Source organism: Ovis canadensis, chromosome 4 (genome assembly GCF_042477335.2).
Source record: "Ovis canadensis isolate MfBH-ARS-UI-01 breed Bighorn chromosome 4, ARS-UI_OviCan_v2, whole genome shotgun sequence".
NCBI lineage: Eukaryota > Metazoa > Chordata > Mammalia > Artiodactyla > Bovidae > Ovis > Ovis canadensis.
In genome coordinates this window covers 129,125,434-129,147,674 of record NC_091248.1, presented here as the reverse complement: position 1 = coordinate 129,147,674, position 22,241 = coordinate 129,125,434, and the positions used below count along the sequence as shown (strand labels likewise).

The 22,241-nt window shown below is 44.4% G+C and overlaps 1 protein-coding gene across 18 annotated transcripts in view; it reads left to right on the top strand.

Annotated features, from left to right (window-relative positions):
- The window catches only part of PRKAG2 (protein kinase AMP-activated non-catalytic subunit gamma 2), a 310,044-nt gene that overhangs the window by 285,332 nt on the left and 2,471 nt on the right, over positions 1–22,241 (top strand). For 17 of the 18 annotated variants that reach the window (XM_069588745.1, XM_069588744.1, XM_069588754.1 and 14 more), the window contains 7 exons: positions 7,040–7,085; positions 8,784–8,838; positions 10,241–10,367; positions 13,052–13,217; positions 13,732–13,769; positions 15,198–15,344; positions 18,483–18,576. In XM_069588745.1, coding sequence (XP_069444846.1) covers positions 7,040–7,085; positions 8,784–8,838; positions 10,241–10,367; positions 13,052–13,217; positions 13,732–13,769; positions 15,198–15,344; positions 18,483–18,576 — 673 coding nt within the window. The remainder of the gene's footprint in view (positions 1–7,039; positions 7,086–8,783; positions 8,839–10,240; positions 10,368–13,051; positions 13,218–13,731; positions 13,770–15,197; positions 15,345–18,482; positions 18,577–22,241) is intronic. The other variant, XM_069588746.1, reaches the window with a different exon arrangement.

The following is a 22,241-nucleotide window of genomic DNA, read 5'->3' as shown; positions in this document are numbered from 1 at the left end:
CTCAGGAAACATTTAAAAAAAAATGGCCTTTTTATTCAGCTTTCAGAAATCCTCAGATTAGTGGGATTCTGTGTACTTATTTATTGCCTGTATGCTAAGTCACTTCAGTCGCGTCCGACTCTTTGCAATCCCATGGAGTGTAGCCCACCAGTCTCCCCCGTTCACAGCATTTTCCAGGCAAGGATACTGAAGTAGTTGCCATTTCCTTTTCCATTCCCGACCCAGGGACTGAACCCTGAGTCTCCTGCATTGGCAGGCAGATTCTTTCCCACAGAGTCACCAGGAAAGCCCCTACTGTGAATGTGACTGAATTTGTGCTTTTAATGGCATTGTGGGCATGCTAGAGCATTGAGATCTGCCTGGACGCATAAAGGAAGGAGGCCACTCGTGCATCTTTGGACTGGATGGCTGTGCCCCGGGAAGCCCCGAAGTAGATGACCTGACACGGGGTTTACCTTCCGGGCCTGTGGAGGTTCATGCAGCTTCTTGCAGTTACCCCCGAAATGCTATAACAAGGACTATACAGACACTGTGATTTTAATGAAGTAAAAACTAAAGTTGGAGAAATCCACTTTTGACATCTTTCTACTGGCTGATTCTAGTGACAGAACTCCCTGGTGCAGCCCTGTCCCATAACAGCATAGTTGGAAACCCACGTGTGGCCTTAATCTAACCCTGTGATTTCCGTGATTCTACCGGCTTGTTTGGTGTTTGTTGTTTTTCTTGCTTGCTTTCCTTGGCTGAGCCCTCCAGTACAGTGCTGACATCATGAAAGCAGGCCTTACTGCCTTGCGTGCCCTCCTGGAGGGAAAGTGTTCAGCATTTCCTGGTCACTTTTGGCGTCAGCTGTGGTTCTTTCAGAGATGCCCTTTGTCACGTTGAGGATGTGGCTCCATTTTCAGGTGTTCCAAAAGTGTTTCTCGTGAACGGATGTGGAATTGTGTCAGGTGCATTCTGCAGCTGTTGAGATTATCATACTCTTTTTCTCCATTCTCTTAGACACCATTTCTTCAAGTGTTTTTCTGTCCCCTCCCCCACTTTCTAGGATGCTAGTTCCTCAGCTGACACTGTCTTGTTTTGTAGCATTTTTCCCAGTATTTCCTCTCTGGGCTTCATTTCAGATATATTTTATTTCTATGTCTTCATTTCCACAGCTCCTTTCCTCCACGATATCTTACCTACTATTTTTTTTCCTTTCAGATAGTATGTTTTCTGTCCTAGGAGTTCCATTTGGATCTTTTTTATATTTTCCATTTCTCTCCCTGTAATGTTTATATTTTCCTTTAAATCCTTGAACATATGTCAGTTGTTATAGATCTGATATATATGTATCATTTCCATCATCTCTCTTCTGGGTCTGATTCTGGTGACAGGTTTTTCTCCTATCATGGGTCGCATTTCTGCTTCTTACAAATTAATAATTCCTAATGAATACTGAATATTATATATCATATATTATAATGTTGGGAATATTATAATTATAACATTATGTGGTTGAATATCTGTTTTGTCTTCCTTTAAAGACTATTGGACTTTGGGCACACAGTTAAATTACTTGAAGATCCTTCATTAAAAGCAATTTTGTTGAGATATAACTTGCTTCCCTGGTGGCTCAGACGGTAGAGCATCTGCCTGCAACCTGGGTTCGATTCCTGGGTCGGGAACATCCCCTGGAGAAGGAAATGGCAATCCACTCCAGCACTTTTGCCTGGAAAATCCCATGGACGGAGGAGCCTGATAGGTTACAGTCATGGGGTCGCAAAGAGTCGGACACGACTGAGCGACTTCACTTGCACTTCACTATAATTTGTGTCTCTCATATTTTACCCATTTAGAGTATGCAGTCCAGTGGTTTTTTAGTATATCACAGAGCTGTGCAGTCATCACTACAGTCAATTTTAGAACATTCTCATTACCCCAAAAAGAAACTTCATACCTCTTAGCTGTGACATGCCACCAGTCCATCATTACCTCCAAGTCTAGGCAACCACAGAGCCACTTTGTTGATTAGCCTATACTGGACACCTCATATAAATGGAATCACACAGTATGTGGTCCTTTGTGACCGACTTCTTTCACATAACATAGTGTTTTCAAGATTCCTCCATGTTGTAGCATATATCAGTACTGCATTTCTTTTTGTTGCCAAATAATATTCCATTTTATGGCTGTATAACATTTTACTTATCCATTCATCAGTTGATAGACATTTAAATGGTTTCCACATTTTAGCTATTAAGAATACCGCTGCTATGAACAGTCACATACAGATTTTTATGTGGATATCTGTTTTCATTTCCCTTGGGTATAGACCTCAGTTCAGTTCAGTTCAGTTCAATCTCTCAGTCGTGTCCGATTCTTTGCAACCCTATGGACTGCAGCACGCCATGCTTCCCTGTCCATCACCAACTCCCAGAGCTTGCTCAAACACATGTCCATCGAGTTGGTGATGCCATCTAACTGTCTTATTCTCTGTCATCCCTTCTCCTCCTGCCTTCAATCTTTCCCAGCATCAAGGTCTTTTTCAGTGAGTCAGTTCTTCCCATCAGGTGGCCAGATATTGGAGTTTCAGCTTCAGCATCAGTCCTTCCATTGAATTTTCAGGACTGATTTCCTTTAGAATGGACTGGTTGGATCTCCTTGCAGTGCAAGGGACTCTCAAGAGTCTTCTCTAACACCACAGTTCAAAAGCATCAATTCTTTGGTGCTCAGCTTTCTTTATGGTCCAACTCTCACATCTATATGTGACTACTGGAAAAACCATAGCTTTGACTAGACAGACCTTTGTTGGCAAAGTAACATCTCTGCTTTTTAATATGCTGTCTAGGTTGGTCATAACTTTTCTTCCAGGGAGCAAGCGTCTTGTAATTGCATGGCTACAGTCACCATCTTCAGTGATGTTGGAGCCCCAAAAAAGGGTATAGACCTAGGAGCAGAATTTCTGGGTCACAGTGTAACCTGTGTTTAGCTGTTTTGCACAGTGGCTGCAGCACTGCACCTTCCCGCCAGCAGTGTGTAGTATAACCATTTCTCCACACCCCTGCTGACACCTATGACTGTCTCTCTCTTGGATGACAGCCATTCTAGTGTGTGTGAGTTGATACCCAGTTGTTATTTTGAGTTCTGCCTTCCTGATGGCTAATCATGTTGAGCATCTTTTCAAGGACTGCTTTTAAGCTTTGTCAGAGTGTTAATCATTACTCTGGCTGGTTTAGCTCTACTAATACTTCAGGGATCTCCATGGATGTCCCTGGTTGTTCGGCAAGGACTTTCCAATCTGTGGTCGGAAGGCAAATGTCCTTCAGGGTACGTCTGCCTGGCTCACATAGCATCATCCCGTGCATGCCTGTTTAGCGTTCAGTGAGAAATTCAAGGAGCTCTGTGCAGCCTTCTTTTTCTGGATCCCCAACCCTGCTTTGTCTAATGGTGTGTCCTGCACCACTTGGCTCATTCTGTCTAGACTTTGATTTCTGTCTCCTCAGCTCAGTGTGACGTCATGCTCTGCTAGGGGTCAGCTGCCCGCATCAAGGTCGCGATGCCTCTAAAGCAGGACATTGCGGTCACAGAGCTGTTTGCCTCCCTTCTCTCGGGGATGACCAACCTGCCCTGCCTGTTGTCTCATGTCTGAAAGCAGCTCCACACATTTTTTTTCCCATTTCTGGTCATTTGTACCAGGAGACTAAGTGTGATCTCATCTATTGCATCAGGGCCAGCAGAGCTCTGTGACTCTTTCAAGCATACCTTTTTGCAGTTTTTGTTGTCTTGTGGTTGCTGTATGCGTTTCAGAATCAATTTTAACTTCCCACAGTCCATTTAGAGTTTATATTGGTGTTATGTAGAAACTATACTTCCATTTAATCAGCCCCGCACATTTTTATTTTAAACAAAATGAATAAAAGGGAAAAAATCATTTTTTTATATTTACCCACATAGGTACCATTTTCTATTCTTTTCTGTGGATCTGAGTCACCATCTGTTTTTATTGCTTTTGAAGAACACCCACCAGCATTTTTGTGATCCACATCAGTGACAAATTATCTCAGTTTTTGTTTGTCCAACAGTGTCATTATTTCATCTGTTTTTTTTTTATCTTAATTTTGAAAGGACAGCTTTGCTGTTTTATAGAGATTGAGTTAACTGATTTTGTTTGTTTTCTTTAGCTCTTTGAGGATATAGTTTTGTTGTCCTTTGCCCCCCAGTGCTTTTGATAAGAAGTCAGTGGAAATGGCTGTCCTTGTCTCCTCTTTGTAAGGCACCAGTTCTTCCTGACTCAAGGCGCTCTCTTTAACTTTGGATTTCAGCTGTTGACTGCAATGTGTCTTTGTATTCATGCTGTTCTGGGTATGTTGAGTTGCCATGATCTACCTGTGTTGGGGGCTGCTCTTTCTTAAAAAAAAATTTTCTTTTTTTTTAATCTCATTCTTTCTCTCCTCTCCTTCTGGGGCTTAGATTCCTTGTATGTTAGACCACTTGATCCTATCCCATAGGTCTCAGTCTTTAGCACCAGGGATCTTCAGATAATGTCTGTTGATCCATCTTAAACTACTAATTCTACCTGGAGTGACCTCCAATCTTACTATCAAACCTTATTTCTCCTGGATGCTTCTTTTCAGTGAGATGGGGCCTGTGACTGTGATTTTGTGGCTTCTCTAGAGGATTTTCCAGGCTGATTTTTCACCAACTGGAAACAGCAATTTTAAATGATCATTTTTCTGTCTGTTATAGAAAGAACTGTGCCTGACGGTGAGAGCCATGGCAGCTAGTTTTCCTATCAACCACTGTATTTACACAAGGGGAGGTACCAGGTAGCCTTCTTTTAAAGCCCAGTTTTGTTCTCACACGGCTTGCTGGCTTCTTCCCCGCTGTCCCCAGAGCCGGCCAGGGTGTTGCTGACGCCGGGCAACCGGGGTCCCGCTTGTTTCTCCTCTCCTGCCCACCTGTCCACTCAGTTCCCCCTCTCTCTTCCTCCCCCGGACTCCCCTACTCTCCTCCCCTCGTGGCTGCTCTTTTTTGGAGATCCGAATCCATGCCCTCCACGGGCACTCTTCTTCAGGCACTTGGTCCTTGCCGTTTGACACTGTGGTCTTCCAGAACCCTCCTCAGGCACCCGCTCCACCGTGGTGAGCTCCCTGTTGTCCCCCTGGAGTGGATGAGTCCCCATTTCAGCACCCCCCAGGAATTAGTCAAGCGGCACTTTTCATGTTGTGTTCTGATTCCGCCAAGGGCATGGCCTCTCAGCTGGGAGTGACTTTCCTCCCCCGGGGACATTACGTCTCCTGGCTGGGGAAAGGGTGGGCTGGTTCAATTTGGGTGGCGTGGGCAGAGGCCGAGGATGCTACGGAGCACAGCTCACAGGACGTCCCAAAGCGTCCACTGTGCCAGGGGCAAGAAGCACTGTCGTCAGGGTATCTGAGGTTCTTGTTAGGTCGTTTTTAGAGGTAGCGACTGTGTCTTACACGTGTTTGTATCTTATACACTGTACACACCTTCCCATCGTGCTGGAGCCAACTGCCCCTGGTTCATAATAGACCCCCATGTTAGCTGAGCATGTCCACGCTGATGACTGCAGCTAGAGCCCCGAGGGGTTATGCAGGCAGACAGCAGGGAGGCCCCTCCTCTGCTGGGCTCAGGCTCCACCTCAGAACCGCCTGAGACAGGCCAGGATATTCTGCTTTCAACTGTAAAAGCCAGAGGCTCATCTTCCTCGTTTAGGAAGCTGATTCCTTCCTCATCCTCCTCTGTGTCCTGGATGCTATCATTCAGTCACCTAGCGTCAACATCGGGAGGTGGGGGGCTTCTTATTTATCCATCTGTCTCTATCTCCCCTCCTCCATTTTTCTCTAAACCTTTTTATTCTTCTCCCAGTGGCCCCCTCTGTCCCCACAGTCACCATTTTGAGATCTGACCTCCCTGACGCTTGGTCTTGTTGCATCTGACTCTGGTGCCGTCTCGTGGGCCCGATGGTTAAACCATCAGTGCTGCCCTGGCCCCTTCTCCCCAACACGGAGCCCGCCCCAGGTTGTCAGTCCCCTAGCCCCCAGCTCCGGGGTGCCAGGGGCGGGCCCCACCCCGTCCATCTCCTTTCTGTGTTTCAGAAACGTGGAGAAGTCCTTTTCTTCTCCGGACCCTTACCTGGGTTTGTCTTTTGGGTTGATGTGAAGTCCACCCGGCAGGCAGAAATCGGCCTCCTGAAGGTCTCCAGGTCTGGCCGCTGACCTCTGCTCATCCTTGCATCCCCACGACAAGCCTTGTAGAGCCTGCTTCCCCCGCTGGTCAGTGGCGGCTCTGCACAGGACTGTGGCAGTGTTGCCAGGCGGGGCTGGGAGCTCAGAAGGAGGCCAGGCACTCCTGCAGCAGGGCTCCAGAAGCCCCCCTGGGTAGCAAGCGCTGCCGGAGGCGGGGAGGCCCTGTGCCCCAGGCTCCCTCACGTAGACCTCACAGAAGCTAGTGTGGACGGCCTTCCACCCCGTTGTTTAGGGAGGGACTCAGATTCAGAGACCTTAAGTTCTTTGACCAAAGGCAGCAGCCAAGATTCAGTGATGCACGTGCTGACGATTCCAGGTGACTGGCTGCTATCGAACCCTCTCTCCCTTTGCGAAGATGCCCGCCTGGTCCAGGCATAACCTGATCCAGCAACTTAATTAGCACAGTTTAACCAACTTCCCTTTTTAAACTAGAGAGGCTAAAAATCTTATATTTCCTACGAAGGAGTGTGTGTTTATATATGTTTTAAATTTGTAGTTAGTATAAGTTGTATACTAACTGTATTGTAAAGTTTTTAATTTTAAAGTATATCACAAATTTTCAAATTAAATTTTTAATATCATGTTAGTTTATGTTTTAAATTTATACATTTGTCTTCAAAGAAATGTAGAGCACACTTTATGTCTCTCATTTATATTTCTACGTTTCTGAACTACCTCACTTGTTTCCATCTGTTGAATTATGGGACTCAGCAGTAGTTATGAAATAGTAGTTTCTATTTTTCCTTGTCTTGTATATGTTAACATTTGCAAATAAAAATTTTCCTTATTTCTAGGTACAGATTTATGAATTAGAGGAACATAAGATTGAAACATGGAGGGGTAAGCAATATTGAGTGTTAAAAAAATCCTTTTAATAACAGGAAAAAAATGTTCTACTCATATGTAAAATGTTTTAATTTCACAGGTCCTCTTCTTTCCACTTTATAATCTACTATGTTAATTAAAACCTTCTTTTCTACCTTAATCTTGACACTACTGTATGCCTTATGACTGTAATTGTTACCCATTCTCTTCGGTACACGTGTACAAGGAACCTGCAGCAAGTCTTTCTATGGGCCTGGGGTGTAGATGAATAAGGAGCAATGCCCAAGTCTCCGCCCTTCAGTGGGGCCACCATTCACCACTGAGTATTACCTCCCAAATCTTTGTCTTTGGATAGAAAATGCACAAAAGGAATGCCTGAAATTAACTAAAACAAGGATCTGTTCCTACTTAAATTCGACCATTATTTCTTTGCAGATTATGTAGAAACATGGAACAAATGAACCTTAAACTAGATGATTTGATGATTTGAATTAAATCACAAGAAAATAACTTTAAGATTGCGTTCTTTTGCAACATTGGATCTCACCCTCTTTGTGTATAATCACAATACCCTTTTCTGAAACGGAGCCATTTTTAAAATTGTAATTTCAGGGCCGTGAAATTGTTGTCTTTAATGAGACCTGTCTTGCTGGGTTTGGTACGGCAAGGGCAAAGGAGCAGTCAGCAGGAATAGCATAGCGAGGAGCCGGGGTGGGCATCATTAAGGAGGGATCCTTTGTAGGTATTCAGGGAGGCGTGTGGATAGAAACAGAGGGACCCGCTGGAGGTAGTTTTTTAATTTAAATCTGAAATTTAGCTTTGTACTTCCCATTATCTGCTTGGCTTGAAAAGCAGCCTTTAGACTGGCTGCAAAATCTGAACATCCGTTAGAATTCTCTAAAGGGCTGGGCCTCTTTTAATCCTGTACGAAAGTTTCATTGAGTGATATATTTGATGTATGGTGGCTTTATCACGCCAAACCCAAGTAAGTCAACATGGAATCCACATATTAGCCTATTATGCAGTGAATATATATTTTAATACCAAGACAGATACTTCTTAATAAATTCTACTGTTTAAGTTATGTTAGACCAAGGTTTAAGTATATTTATGTTTTGTATATTACATGGCACTTGGTAGTAATAATAATGTCAAGATTTTCTTGAATGCCTTCTCTATAGAAACCTCAGTAAAGCAAATGAATTACAGTTTATCTTTACAAAGATGATTTCTACATATTACAAAGATCCCCAGATACAGTAGATCTGAGCTTTGGTCTAGAAAATAAAACCTAGTAACATTTAGAGAACAAAGTTTGTTACAGCTTTTATCTTTTAACTTATAAAAATTAGTTTTAGAGGATATCATACTAAGCTTCATTTCTTGAGGGTGATCATGACTTGGTAATATTCCAGTGACCTCTGCTGGTATTGCTCTTCTGCTAGATTTCTTGACTTTTCTGGTTTTTACAATATCTATGGTGACATGGGTTTTAAATACTTTTCCACAAAGGCACCATCTGAAAAACAGTGTGGAACTTGTTTAAAATAACCATAACTATCATTAACACAATAGTTTTCAGTAAGTTAATTCAGTTTGGGTTTTTAATCCTTCTAATCATTATCTGTAAATGGAAGGCTCTTTTAACTATTAAGTTAAAATTACAAATAGCAACTATGTTACTAATTACATATTTTCTCTCTATAAATACAGAGCTTTATTTACAAGAAACATTTAAGCCTTTAGTGAATATATCTCCAGATGCAAGGTAAACATGTCAAGTTTTTCTCTTTTGAAAACATTCATTTATTCAGATTCATCTGTTTTGTGACCATGGGTGACAGGTTATTTTTGTCTAGATGGGGGCCAGCCTTCAGTATTAAATTTGGTAAACTTAAAAAGACAGTGGAAATCACCACCACTGTCGGTCCACAGGGTTGGTGATGGACTAGAAGGTGGTCATACTAAGCAGCTCAGGAATCCAGATCGCCTGCAACAGAAGCCAAGTGTGGGAGCTGTTTAGTTCTTAGAGCTGCCGACCCCTGAGCTGTCCGCTGAGCCTCGCAGACCAGCCTTTGGAGGGTGTTGTGCCCAGGAATGTGCGTTACGTAGCTCCCCCAGGGGTTCTGACGGGCACTGAAGCTGAGCAGTCAGCCTCCTCAGGCACTGGCCCAGAGGTGGTCAGAGGCAGGGCTGCCCTCGGCCATCCCGCTAGACCTCCCACTGTTTTGGATCCAGGAGCTTCCCAAAATTAAAGACAAACATCAAACCACAGATCCAGGAAGTTGGCCACACGTGTGGAACCAACCAGGCTTCCTAGAAATGGCTCCGAGACATCTCTACATTCGTCTAAAAGCAATTCGTAAAACTAGTGCTCCAGTGAGAAAAGGGTGGGCTTCCCTGGCGGCTCAGATGGTAAAGAACCTGCCTGCTGATGCAGGCCACCCAGGTTTGATCCCTAGGTTGGGAAGATCCCCTGGAGAAGGGAATGGCAACCCACTCCAGTATTCTTGCCTGGAGAATCCCCATGGACAGAGGAGCCTGGCAGGCTACGGTCCATGGGGTTGAAAAGAGTAGGACACGACTGAGCGCACGCGCGCGCGTGCACGCACGCACACACACACACACACACACGGGGTTGAAAAGAGGACACGACTGAGCGTGCGCGCACACACACACACACACAATGAGAAAAGATGGAATATTGATTTTTATTTCCAAGACCTAAAAAAGCAGCTCCACCCAGCACCCCCTCCTTGTCTGCAGTCACAGGAGAGGCCAGAGCAGAAAGCGGCCAGTGAGTGAAGTCAGGGCAGCCTCGCCGAGCCCACCACAGCGCCCTCTGTTACCAGAGTTGTCCACTAGCCTCCCTCGAGGTTAGCTTCTGTCATTTCTCGAAAGCATCAACCCTGCTGTTAAAAAAAACCTGCTCTCCTAGAGGTTTGTGGTTTACATTTGGGATTGAGGTTTTATATTAACACCCGATTGTGGAAGATCAAAAATTTTGTTGAAGTCTGCAGTCTAAAACTTTTCCAGAACACTTTAATGTCTATCAGCCTCTTGATAATGGTTACTGAAAGGCACTGAGGATGCGTTGAAAGCAGGGGTGGTCCACAGGTTTCTGCTGCTTCTTTAAAGCCTCCTAACAACTGTAATGGCTTTTCCCGCAGCCTCTTCGATGCTGTGCACTCGTTGATCAAAAATAAAATCCACAGATTGCCAGTTATTGACCCCATCAGTGGGAATGCACTTTATATACTTACCCACAAAAGAATCCTCAAGTTCCTCCAGCTTTTTGTAAGTAGTTTTTAGTGTTTCTAAAGACGTAGTTGCATCTGCTTTAACTAATTTACTTCAAGTAAATTGGCTCCCTGTTACCCTCATAGAAGAAATTTGTTAGCTTTGAGGTCTCCATTTCTAAACTTCCGTTTCTCATCTCACTGCTATTTGAATTGCACATTCTCAAAGTTGATTCCAATTAAAAAGCAATCCCCTTTTATCGCAAGTATCAAAATAGTAAAAACACTTGGAGTTCTCTATTTAAATAAGAATATTTTTATCGCCTGAAATGAGGGGACATAAAGCAATTTGCAGGTCAGTCTAATTAAGGAACTGCTATACAAGATAGCAAGCCAGATTGCCTTATGAAGCTTTATTGGTATCATGGTTTTGGAAATATATTCAAAAAGTCCTGTCCCCCGGATTATCTTATTATTATAAGTGCAGCAAAAAACCCAAAGCAAATAAAATTTTGACCAAGAGAATACCATGTTGGTCCAAATGAGGGCTATATTTTCTGTAGGCTTTTTCAACTGTGTTTGAAATAAGATGGCTTCATAATCAGCAAAAACATAGAACCTCTTTGCTTCGCAGTGTTAAAAAGAGGCTCAGAGGACCAGAGTGTTTACAGAAGGGCTTTAATCTTTTTTTCCCCTCTAATTACATGCACTGAAATTGAGGTTATAAGTAATTGGTCAACTGGAACCAGTAGGCGGCCTCATTCCTGGTTCAGAAGAGATCATATTAAGAATCATTCTTTAAAAGAAGGTAAAATCTGCATGAGGTTAGCTTTGCTGTCTTCCCTCCAGCTTCAGATAAGGAAGTAGTGTAGCATCTGGTGTGACATGCAAGAGCTCAGCTGCTGCTCCTGGGACCTGCCTGCCCCCCACAAACCCCTTGCCAGACAGCAGCACGGAGTTTAGTTAAGACTGGGAGGAACGCCTTGTCCATCAGACCAGCCCTGTGTTCTAGTACGTTTGTGTAAGTGCAACCCTCTTGATGCTTAAATGCATAGAAAAAGTAGGAAGGAGAAGAGTTAACTTACAAAAAAAAAAAAAGGCATGAAGTTTGGTAGAGACAGTCCAGGGAAGAACTACAGAGTCAGGGATTTTGATGGTCAGACTCCCTGTCCGCCCTGGGCTGGATGCAGTCCCCTTGGCTCCGAGCTCCGGCAGGACCCCGGCAGAGGGTGGGCCAGGCCCTTCGCCCTTGTCCCCCTTAAAGTCATCATTTAAAAAGAATATGAATCATGAGCGCCAAACACCATTAAGCACTGACGCTGTGTCAGGCACTTCACATAAGCCTGATCCCCCCCACCACCCTTCTCAGGTAGGTGTTTTTACTCATCTAATTCGTAAGCGATACAGTTCAGCGAGGTGGTGTGGCTTTGCCACGGTAGCCCTCACTGCCCCTGGCCCCCTCGGGAGGCAGCTCAGGTCCTAGCCCTCAGGGCGCCTGGCTCACAGACCTGCACCCCGCGCTGTTGAGGAAGAGCCACCCACAGCTGGAGGCAAGCCTTGGGCCATTTTTCTCTTCTATACAAAGGAGAGGAGTTTGCCTTTGCCGGTCCTGCTTTCTGTTTGGGCCAATGTGATCATTACAGTCATGCTGTTAGAATGTCCAGCTAGGAATTTCCAGATAAAAAATGAAGAATTCTAAAGCCTGATTTTTAGTGAATTGAAAGCACTCTCTCAGAAGCAGTAGCATTGCCCCTGGAGACATTTGCCCGTTAGCCCGAGTGGACAGTGTGGATCAGGGGTTAGTGATCCTGCATCGAGATGGGCTAGGTGACCTAATAGGCCTTTCTTTTTTTTCTCTAAATTTCTAGGATTCTCATGATTTGAATATTGATGAACTCTTTGACTTGAACATTTTGTTTCTTCTAATTGTTCATCTTTTCCTGATAATTATAAGGTACACCAGGAGGACGGAATCAACTGTGCCCTTTATAAAAGGTGGATTTTTGAAACCATAGAACCTTGTTTTGTTTTAGTCAAACGTGACCCTAGGCTTCTCTCTTCTGACTTCTCCCTCCTCCTCTAAAACAGCCCGTGAAAAGAAAAGTTAACTTTTAAATGTTCTTCTAATTCTGTTTGGTTGGCTTGTTCTTGTTCCTCGTAGACAAAAATTGGAGTCCTCCAAAGGAGAATTCGGGATGTTAGAGGTGGGATGGGGTGAGAACTGGCTTAGCCGCTCAGCTAGCCACCATCCAACACTTCGGGTTTGGAAGCGTGTGGCTTCTTAGTAACTGCTACTTAAAGAGGACAGCAGAACCACGAATTTAACAGGATTAATTTTAAAAGATTCTTGGTGGCTGATGGGCCTTAATATCCAAACAGAGCTGTTGTTCCCTTCTGTCCACTTTCCCAGTGAATGAAGAGCAGGAGAAAATGGTAGTGCTCTCCAGCGCTTTACTAAGTACTTAAGCAGAAGCTTAGACATACAGGCTGTGAACAAAAGACACAGTCCTTATATGTAACATTTTCATATTAATTTACTAAGTACTTAAATAGAAGCTTAAACATACAGGCTGTTTTGAACAAAAGACACAGTCCTTATATGTAACATTTTCATATTCAGATTTCGGGTAGATTTCTAGAAAAGACTAATTTGTTGCACATAGTTTTTCATCAAGTGTGGACATGTGAACGTTAACAAGGAGTGTCTCGGCTCTTGAGCGTCTGTATTATCTTCCTGCCTAGATGTCTGATATGCCAAAGCCTGCCTTCATGAAGCAGAACCTGGACGCACTTGGAATCGGGACCTACCATAACATCGCCTTCATACACCCGGACACTCCCATCATTAAAGCCTTGAATGTTTTCGTGGAAAGACGAGTGTCGGCCTTGCCTGTGGTGGACGAGTCAGGTCTGTGTGCCAGGCCATACCTGTTATCTCCTTGGGGTGGAGTGTGTGTGTCAGCCGCTCAGTTGTGTCTGACTCTTTGAGACCCCATGGACTGTAGCCCACCAGGCTACAGTCCATAGAATTTGTCCATAGAATTCTCCAGGCAAGAATACTGGAGTGGGTTGTCGTCTCCTCCTTCATGGGATCTTCCTGACCCACAGATTGAACCTGGGTCTCCTGCATTGCAGGCAGATTCTTTACTGTCTGAGCCACTAAGGAAGCCCCGCTTAGGGTAAAATTATTGTTAAATGACCTGGCGTATCAGATACGTGGGGAAAAGGAAAACTTAGACCAGGGAGCACTCAGGGTAATAAGAATCCTATTTTCCATGAAGATATGATTTCATATCTGTTTTTAAACAGACAAGTTTATTTTGTTTAGCAGTATTGAATTCCCAGTGATTATCTAGTTAAGATTGATATTAAATGCTATTTCTTGTTTTAAGACTTTTTCTAACATATATTTTTATTTTTAGGAAAAGTTGTAGATATTTATTCCAAATTTGATGTAATTGTAAGTATTTTTAATTTTGTTAAACCTGTCATCTAGAATGCCTGTGATGCATATTCATTACTCTGGTTTTGTGATTTTTCCTAACTTAATAATTCTTGGCTTATTTGAGGATGAGGATGCTATCAGAGAATTCCACAGGCTCCCCCATAATAACTGTACTTTTATTGGTATTTTGTTCATAGGTTTAGCAGTGAACAACACACTAGCAGCATCTTATAATTCTTTGTTTTTCAGATCAGCCATGGCTTATCCGTTACTGTAGCGTGTGTGTGTGTATTAAGGGGTCGTGTTTCTGTGTGGGAGATAGTGATTCATTCTGCCGACAGGCATGGGCCTGGTACACACGTGGCTCCCTGGGCACACATAGCCCACTACTTGCTGACTGGCAATAGCTGTTCTAAAGAGGACAGGAAACCTATTACATAGCATTATATAAAGATCTTCTTTACTCCCTGGTTTAAATGTACTAGATGGATTTTGGTGCTACACCCCTCCACTTGGTGCTTCTCTCCCCACCCCACTCATTTAAATGCATTTCCTTAGAGTTTTACATTAATTCTAAGAAAGGGAACTGAAACTCTGATAGCCCCAAACATGTACATCTTTTTTTTTTTTTTGCCACAATATTGACTGCAGCATTTAAGTATTCTTTTGTAGCTGTCTCAAACCCCTGTGTTTCATCCTATTCTGTTTAACATAATAGACACCTTGAAACAGGCTTACTGGAATCTGGTTGGGTGGGACCCCTATAAGCTTAATCAGAGCCTTGAGATCCATTCACATCTGTAGGACTTCCTCCACGAGCACTTGGTCCTGAGGGCTCCCCACCCCCAGCCTTCCTAGCAGAAACCTCCTTCCCCAGCCTTGGGGACTTCTCACCCTTGGCAGATGTTAGTCCACCTCTCGAAAGACTTTATACATCAAGGAACAACCCTGTAGAGTAAGAGGGAGAGGGAAAAATTAGAATTCGGGATTAGCAGATACAAATTACCGTATAAAATAGATGAAGAATACCCTGCTGTAGAGCAGAGGGAGCTATATTTAAGATCTAGTAATAACCTGTATGGAAAAATACACACATACGACTAATTCACTTTGCTGTAGACCAAAGAGTAACACTACCTTGTAAATCAACTATGTTTCAATTGAAAAAAAGAAAAGAACCCTATTGGGTAAGAATGGGGGAATCTTCCATAGGTCACACAGTCAGAATTGAACACAGTTGCTTCATAATAAAGGCATACCTTGCAAACTTTACTGTTGATAAGACGATGAAATAACAGTACTCAAGGCATGTGTTAAGCCAGTACCATGGTACTAAATTAAGATAAACATTAATGTTTTTAAAAAATCAGGTTGCTCTGAACGTACTCTGGTCATTAACGTGAATGGAAACAAAGGATGTAATTCACTGCTCCTTGATTACAGAACCTTGCTGCTGAAAAGACGTACAACAACCTAGACATCACAGTGACCCAGGCCCTGCAGCACCGGTCGCAGTATTTCGAGGGTGTAGTGAAGTGCAGCAAGCTGGAGATACTGGAGACCATCGTAGACCGAATCGTGAGAGCGGAGGTGAGGCGGCTGCACACACACACACACACACACACACACACACACACACACGTCCCTCCCCCCCCCTCCCTCCCTCCGTCCCTCCACCGGCACTAACTAGGAAGCAGGGCCCCAGGAATCCCAGTCACAGGAGCAGCCCGAGGCAGCCTTCCAGTCCAGTCGCGCGGCAGTCTCCTGCTGTAGAGCGTATCGTGTGTCTTGGCACTTAGTAGGTCATCTGTGATGTCTTGCCACCTAGTAGGTCCTCTGTGAATGGCCACTGAATTCAGTTTATAAGGCCTGATGTCATAGCCGAATCAAATAAATGGGTAGGCTACTTTCGTGGTTTTAAAACTTAAGAAAACAGAAGTCCCAAGAGCTTTAAGTTTCCTTAGGGTGTTAGTGAATTTAAAGCTATAGATGTAATTATATGGTTTTAACTAAGTCGGTACAACTGTGTTCTGATCTTTTACTAAGTTAGAGTAATTGTCTTCCCATCAGTGTGTCTTTTCCTGATTTAAACCGTAAATGGTCAGTCCATCTCCTGACGCTCAGCCTCATGTCCCCTTTTATTTTACTGCCTATAAGTTTTTTTTCATATACTTTGCGTAACACTCTAAATAAAAGATGTGCAGGATCACCCCCATAGTGTATCGAATGCATTAAACCCACCCTCAGAAAATTTCTTTCCTTTCTTGTTAGGGATAGGAAATTACCCTCTTTATCAATCTTTAGGACTGAAGCATCGATATGACTGTTCCTCCTAACCCCTAACCGGGCAAAAGCCATTCATAAGTCTGCTCTGATTTTTATTTAAATGCAAGGACTCAGGCCAAAAAGAAAAGTGCCTGAGTATTTTTAGGCTCATGGCAGGTGACCTTGGCCTGCTTTCTGAATCTTACCTGTGAAGTGGTGTGGAGTCTGGAGCCCCTGTCCAGCAGCCAGTGGTGCCCAGGTCCACCGGCCCTGCCCGTGTCATGCGTGTGAAGACCCCCAGTGCCCTGTCCTTGGGGCTGACTCCCAGCTGCAACCACAAGGCTTTTTACCCTGTTTCCCTAGCCTTAACATGAAGGCTTTCCTTTTTCTACTTGAACTTAATACCCATTACTAGTTTTCCAAAGGGCTTTAAGTGGCTTAGGAATACATCTAAGCTTTCTATTGTTCTTTTTATGTGCCTTTTGAAGATCATAAGAAATCCCTGTATAATTAAAAGGACAATGGACCACATCCATCCATTATAAAGGATGGACTCCTTTATAATGATTAAGGGTCATGTTAAAGGAGGATGCTATTGATATGGAAAAACAATGTATTGCCAGGAGAAGCCAATATAAAGTGTAATCTTTTGTGTGAAAGTGACTCGCACATGCAAAGCAGAGTCTAGAAAGACTTGCACCCCAGTATTGACACGGCTGTTTCCGGGGACGTGAGGACGTGGGGAATGCCAACACTCCTGCATGTTCCCACACCCCTGTTCGAGCGTGTGTTACTGTCACATGAAAGAAGAAAGTGATTGGCTTGTCCTGGAAGTTCATCGGGTGAGCAACACAAATTTCACTGTACTATGAAATAGGTCATTGAGGAAAATAAAGACGTAATTAAAGTTTTCTCAAGTTGCCCATCTTGACTTTTTTCCTCATTAATTATTTTCCACCAAAATATGTTGAAGCTGAAAACTGGGGACAAAGACTAGTTTTTAGCTTCAACACATTTTTGTTAGGAGAAGGGTATACATCAGCGATGTATGTATCAGCCGTGATTTGGCTTATTTATATGACGAATATCACACTAGCTTTTAGAAGAGGAACATCTGTACGTTTAGACTCATCAACAAATAAAATACTTTTGGTGCCACTAATTCTAAGTGAAATGGTTTCCTCTTGACCTTTAGTAGTTCAAAAGAGTCATTTATCATTATTAAATATTAACAATCAACTGTGTCTAGTATAGAATATAAAGCATTCTCTGACCCTAGCTGTCAAGCATCAATTTATGATCACAGTTAATAGATAACTGTTATATCACAGGATGATTGAAGAACCTAAGTTGTTCTAGAGGAGCTTTTGGGAATGCATGTAAGAATTAAAGATTTTAAAATTTAAAAAATAAAAAACTAAAAATTTAAAAAAAAAATAAATAAAATAAAATAAATGTACAATTCGCATGATTAAGATGACAGAGTAATTTCCTTTTTAACCTAAAAGCAAGCTATGATGTCAGAAGCGTCAACCAACACAGTATCATTCAAGACAGACTTTGAAAAGGATTCCCCTCCCCCCTCCCATCTCTTTCCTGTGCGCCCCACCCCCTGATTGTGCACCAGCCAGGGTTTCCGTGGTCAGGATGGGGAAGAGAATCTCCAAGCTGCCCACCGGCATGTGGTTGCCTCAGGCCTGAATCCTAAAGCTCATACATCAGAGAAGCTCTATGCTCTCTCTCTCTTTCCTAAGGACACCTTGTTACAGTAATACCTCAAACATTGTCCACTTATAAAAGGCTTTCAAGTAGAAAACAGGACATAAATGTAATTTATTTCACTGTATTATAGTTGATTATCCTCTGTTATTCTTAATATATGAACTTCATAGAGAAAAGAGGAAAAATAATCTAAGCTTAGTGACCTTTTAGTTCTGCTGTTTATTTGGACTTCTCTCCCATGTAAAACAGTTATCTGATAGTTATTAGAAACCAAAGTACAATGGTAAAAAAACCTAAACTGTTCAAGAGATTATAGCTACATGAAATAGCTACTATTACACTTCCTGTTTTGAGTTGTATCTTTCATATATTAATATTTTGAAAATAGAAAACCAAGCCAGACATAGCCAGCCAATGTTTCTTGTGTGCATGGGGCTAAGTTGCTTTAGCCGTGTCCAACTCTTTGCAATACTTTGGACTGTAGCCCTCCAGGCTCCTCTGTCCATGGGGATTCCCCAGGCAAGAATACTGAAGTGGGTTGCCATGTCCTCCTCCAGGGGATCTTCCCCACCCAGGGATCAAACCCAGGTCTCCTGCGTTGCAGGCAGATTCTTTACCATCTGAGCCACTAGTTGTTGTTATTCACTGTATAGTACCTGAAAGATTTTCTTTCTAAGGTTCATTTTAAAAGTTGACTTATTTCAGCTTCACACGTGGGGCCTCCCCTCCTCTCGTTTGCAGGTCCATCGGCTGGTGGTCGTCAATGAAGCTGATAGTATCGTGGGAATCATTTCCCTGTCTGATATTCTGCAGGCCCTGATACTCACCCCCGCAGGTATAAATGCTAGTGTCTGCCCTTCGCTGTAAGTACATGGCAGGGGGTGGGGGTAAGCAGTAAGCCCTTCCCTAGCACCTGCCAGCCACAGCCTTCTCTACAGTACTTCATCAAGCATTTTCATTTTTGTTGTGGTTTTGAAGTTTCACTGTCCTACTTGAGAGAGAGAAAAGTTTATAGAAAGTATTCTGACCTAAGAGCATCCTGTCAACACCCAGAGTGCTTCAGTAATCAAGGACTCATTGCCATGTTCATCATAACCTTTTCCTTTAAAAAGAGCTTCACAGTTTCACTTTGTTTTTAGGGCTGCTAACTGGAAATCAGGAAGGAAATCCTTTGGGATCTATCTATTAAAACCATCCTTGGGTTCAAGCCCTGGGTTGGGAAGAACCCCTGGAGAAGAAAATGGCAACCCACTCCAGTATCGTTGCCTAGAGAATCCCATGGACAGAGGAGCCTGGCAGGCTACAGTCCACAGGGTCACAAAGAGTTGGACACGAATGAGTGACTAACACTTTCACTTTCACCCTTCCGAAAGAACTTACTAGTAGTGAGTATGTAAAACAAATGAGCTGCACAAACTTTTCCATTAATAGTGTATTAATAGTTATTTTGGAGAAGGCTGTGGCACCCCACTCCAGTACTCTTGCCTGGAAAATCCCACGGATGGAGGAGCCTGGTGGGCTGCAGTCCATGGGGTCACTAAGAGTCGGACACGACTGAGCGACTTCACTTTCACTTTTCACTTTAATGCATTGGAGAAGGAAATGGCAACCCACTCCAGTGTTCTTGCCTGGAGAATCCCAGGGACAGGGGAGCCTGGTGGGCTGCCGTCTATGGGGTCGCACAGAGTCGGACACGACTGAAGCGACTTAGCAGCAGCAATAGTTATTTACATTAACTGCCAAATGACATTTGGTGACTGAACTCATTTTCTCCCAGATCCACTCTAACAAACCCTCAGGTCACAATCAGGGAGCCTGCAAGACTTGGGAGGGGTCTTCAGAAGAGAGAAGCTGGTGTTTCTGCCATGCCACATGTTTACTAGATGGGTCCTAAAACAACCACCCCCCCCCACCCGCCCCCCTGCCCATCTACTGTACTAAGCATTTACAGACAGCCCAGCCTCAGGCCTCACAGATCAAGGCCAAGGCCTGAGAGTAAATGATGTGCCCTTTGAACTCTTCCAAGTTAAACATTAAAATTTGCGTTTGCTGGGGTATTGATTTTCCTTTAGTTCAGAAATTAATCAGACTAGCTACGACTAGTTTTTACAGTTGGCCTGTAAGCTGAAGATACCTGCCCTAAAGGAACCCCCACCACCAGTGGGAAGCAGACCCCACTAAGCCAGGAGGGCGGGGGGGGTGGGTCGTGGCCCTGGAGGGTGGGGACATGGCCCGAGGAGGAGGGGCTCTCAGAGCGGCAGCAGCACCCGGCCGGTGTCGGAGAAGTCCAGGGGCCCAGCCTACGTATGCTGAGTCAGAACCCCTCGAGATGAGGCTTGCCAAAGTCATTTTCAAATCTCAGACATTAGAAAACTTCGTTTTAAAGACAAGTTTGAGTACAGCATTAGAGGTCAACGTCTGCACACACCATGAGCAATCAGCCTATAAGTCCACCCACCACCGTACAGCTGACCCCTACCCCATGTCAGCGCCCGTCCCCCTCCTTCTGGAAACCAGTCCTCTCTTCTCCATGGGTTTTTGTTAGTTTTGGCTCAGAGTTTTTGGGGTTTTTTTAAGATTCCACACATGAATGAAATCAAATGGTATTTATCTTTTCCTGTCTTCCTCCATGCTGAAGTAAGTGAACGATCCGTCCACGTTGTCAAAAATGGCAGGATTTCATTTTTTTTGTGGCTCATGATAATCTCTATAGTCATGAAATGAGAAAAGGACTAAAAGAGTGTGAGATCGTCCATAGCATTACTTACAGTAACCTAAAACTGGGAATAGCCCAGACATCTTTGAGCGCAAGAATGGACAGACTGCATTCTGTCCGTTGATAGAACGGATGGATGATGAACGCACAGTTGTATCTGACAGTGGACGAACCTCATAGACAAACCATAAAGTGAGGAAGCAGGACCAGTGTGGAGAGAGTGGTTCCGCTGGTGTACAGCTGACCCTTAAACAATATGGGTCCACTTCTACGTGGAGTTTTTCCAGTAGTAAAGACTGCAGTCCCACGTGGCCATGGCTGGTTGAATCCACAGAGGCAGAACCGAGGATGCAAGGTGGAATCATGGGTACAGAGGCCAAGTTGTATGCAGTGCCCTGGCTCCATATGTTCACGGATCAGCTCTACAGCCCCTCCATGCACATTAGGGAAAGGACTCTCCTCCACTCAGGCTCATCCCCATGGCCACATCACTTGGCACCTTGAGAAAAAGACACCCCTTTTCTAGCTGGCTGGCCCTGGGCCAAGGCACACAGCTTGCCGGGCAGAGTCAGGCCAAACGTCAGCTCCCCTCTGTCCCCGAGGCCAAGATTCTTTGTGCATCACAAATTCACAGTAAGCAATTCTTTATCCTCTCTGTGCCTTGGCATCACAAACCAAAAGAATGAGAATGTTCATCTGGGCTAGTTTAAATTTCCATCCAGATTGGATTTTTTCAGAAATTCTAAGTCACTGATGCAAGTCAGTGTTAATGAGAATGCAAGGAGGAAACCTGGGCCACAGCTGGATTTGAAATGTATGTTAACACAGAAATAGCATTATGACGGAGAAGGCAATGGCACCCCACTCCACTACTCTTGCCTAGAAAATCCCATGGACGGAGAACCCTGGTGGGCTGCAGTTCATGGGGTCACTAAGAGTCGGACACGGCTGAGCGACTTCCCTTTCACTTTTCACTTTCATGCATTGGAGAAGGAAACAGCAACCCACTCCAGTGTTCTTGCCTGGAGAATCCCAGGGACGGGGGAGCCTGGTGGGCTGCCGTCCATGGGGTCGCACAGAGTCGGACACGACTGAAGTGACTTAGCCGCAGCATTATGAAGACAGAGACAGTCAAATCAAGAGTTCTTTCTAGTACAGTGGATGTGCTGCTGCTGCTGCTGCTAAGTCGCTTCAGTCGTGTCCGACTCTGTGCGACCCCATAGACGGCAGCCCACCAGGCTCCCCCGTCGCTGGGATTCTCCAGGCAAGAACACTGGAGTGGGTTGCCGTTTCCTTCTCCAATGCATGAAAGTGAAAAGTGAAAGGGAAGTCGCTCAGTCGTGTCCAACTCTTAGCGACCCCATGGACTGCAGCCTACCAGGCTCCTCCATCCATGGGATTTTCCAGGCAAGAGTACTGGAGTGGGGTGCCACTGCCTTCTCCGCAGTGGATGTAACACTGTTTATTTAAGGACGTGCCCTGTGCTCCCAGTATCTGGATTATCCATGAGCCTTGGGGGCAGAGCTCTCTTGGAATGAAGGGAGCACCTCCTTCAGACCAGACAGTGTGGTGGGAGTGTCAGACCAGAGGTCCCATCTGGGCAACCAAGCCTGCTCTCCGCCGCTCTCCCCTGGAGCTGTGAGAGTATAGGCCAGTTCGCGGCTCCCCTCTGCAGCCTCCGCCCCTTCTACAGAATGAGCAGCTGACAGGCCTCCTGTCCCTGCCGAGATCTGTACCCTGATTGAAACTGCACAGCGAGGCCCCACGCCCAGGATGAGCAGGGT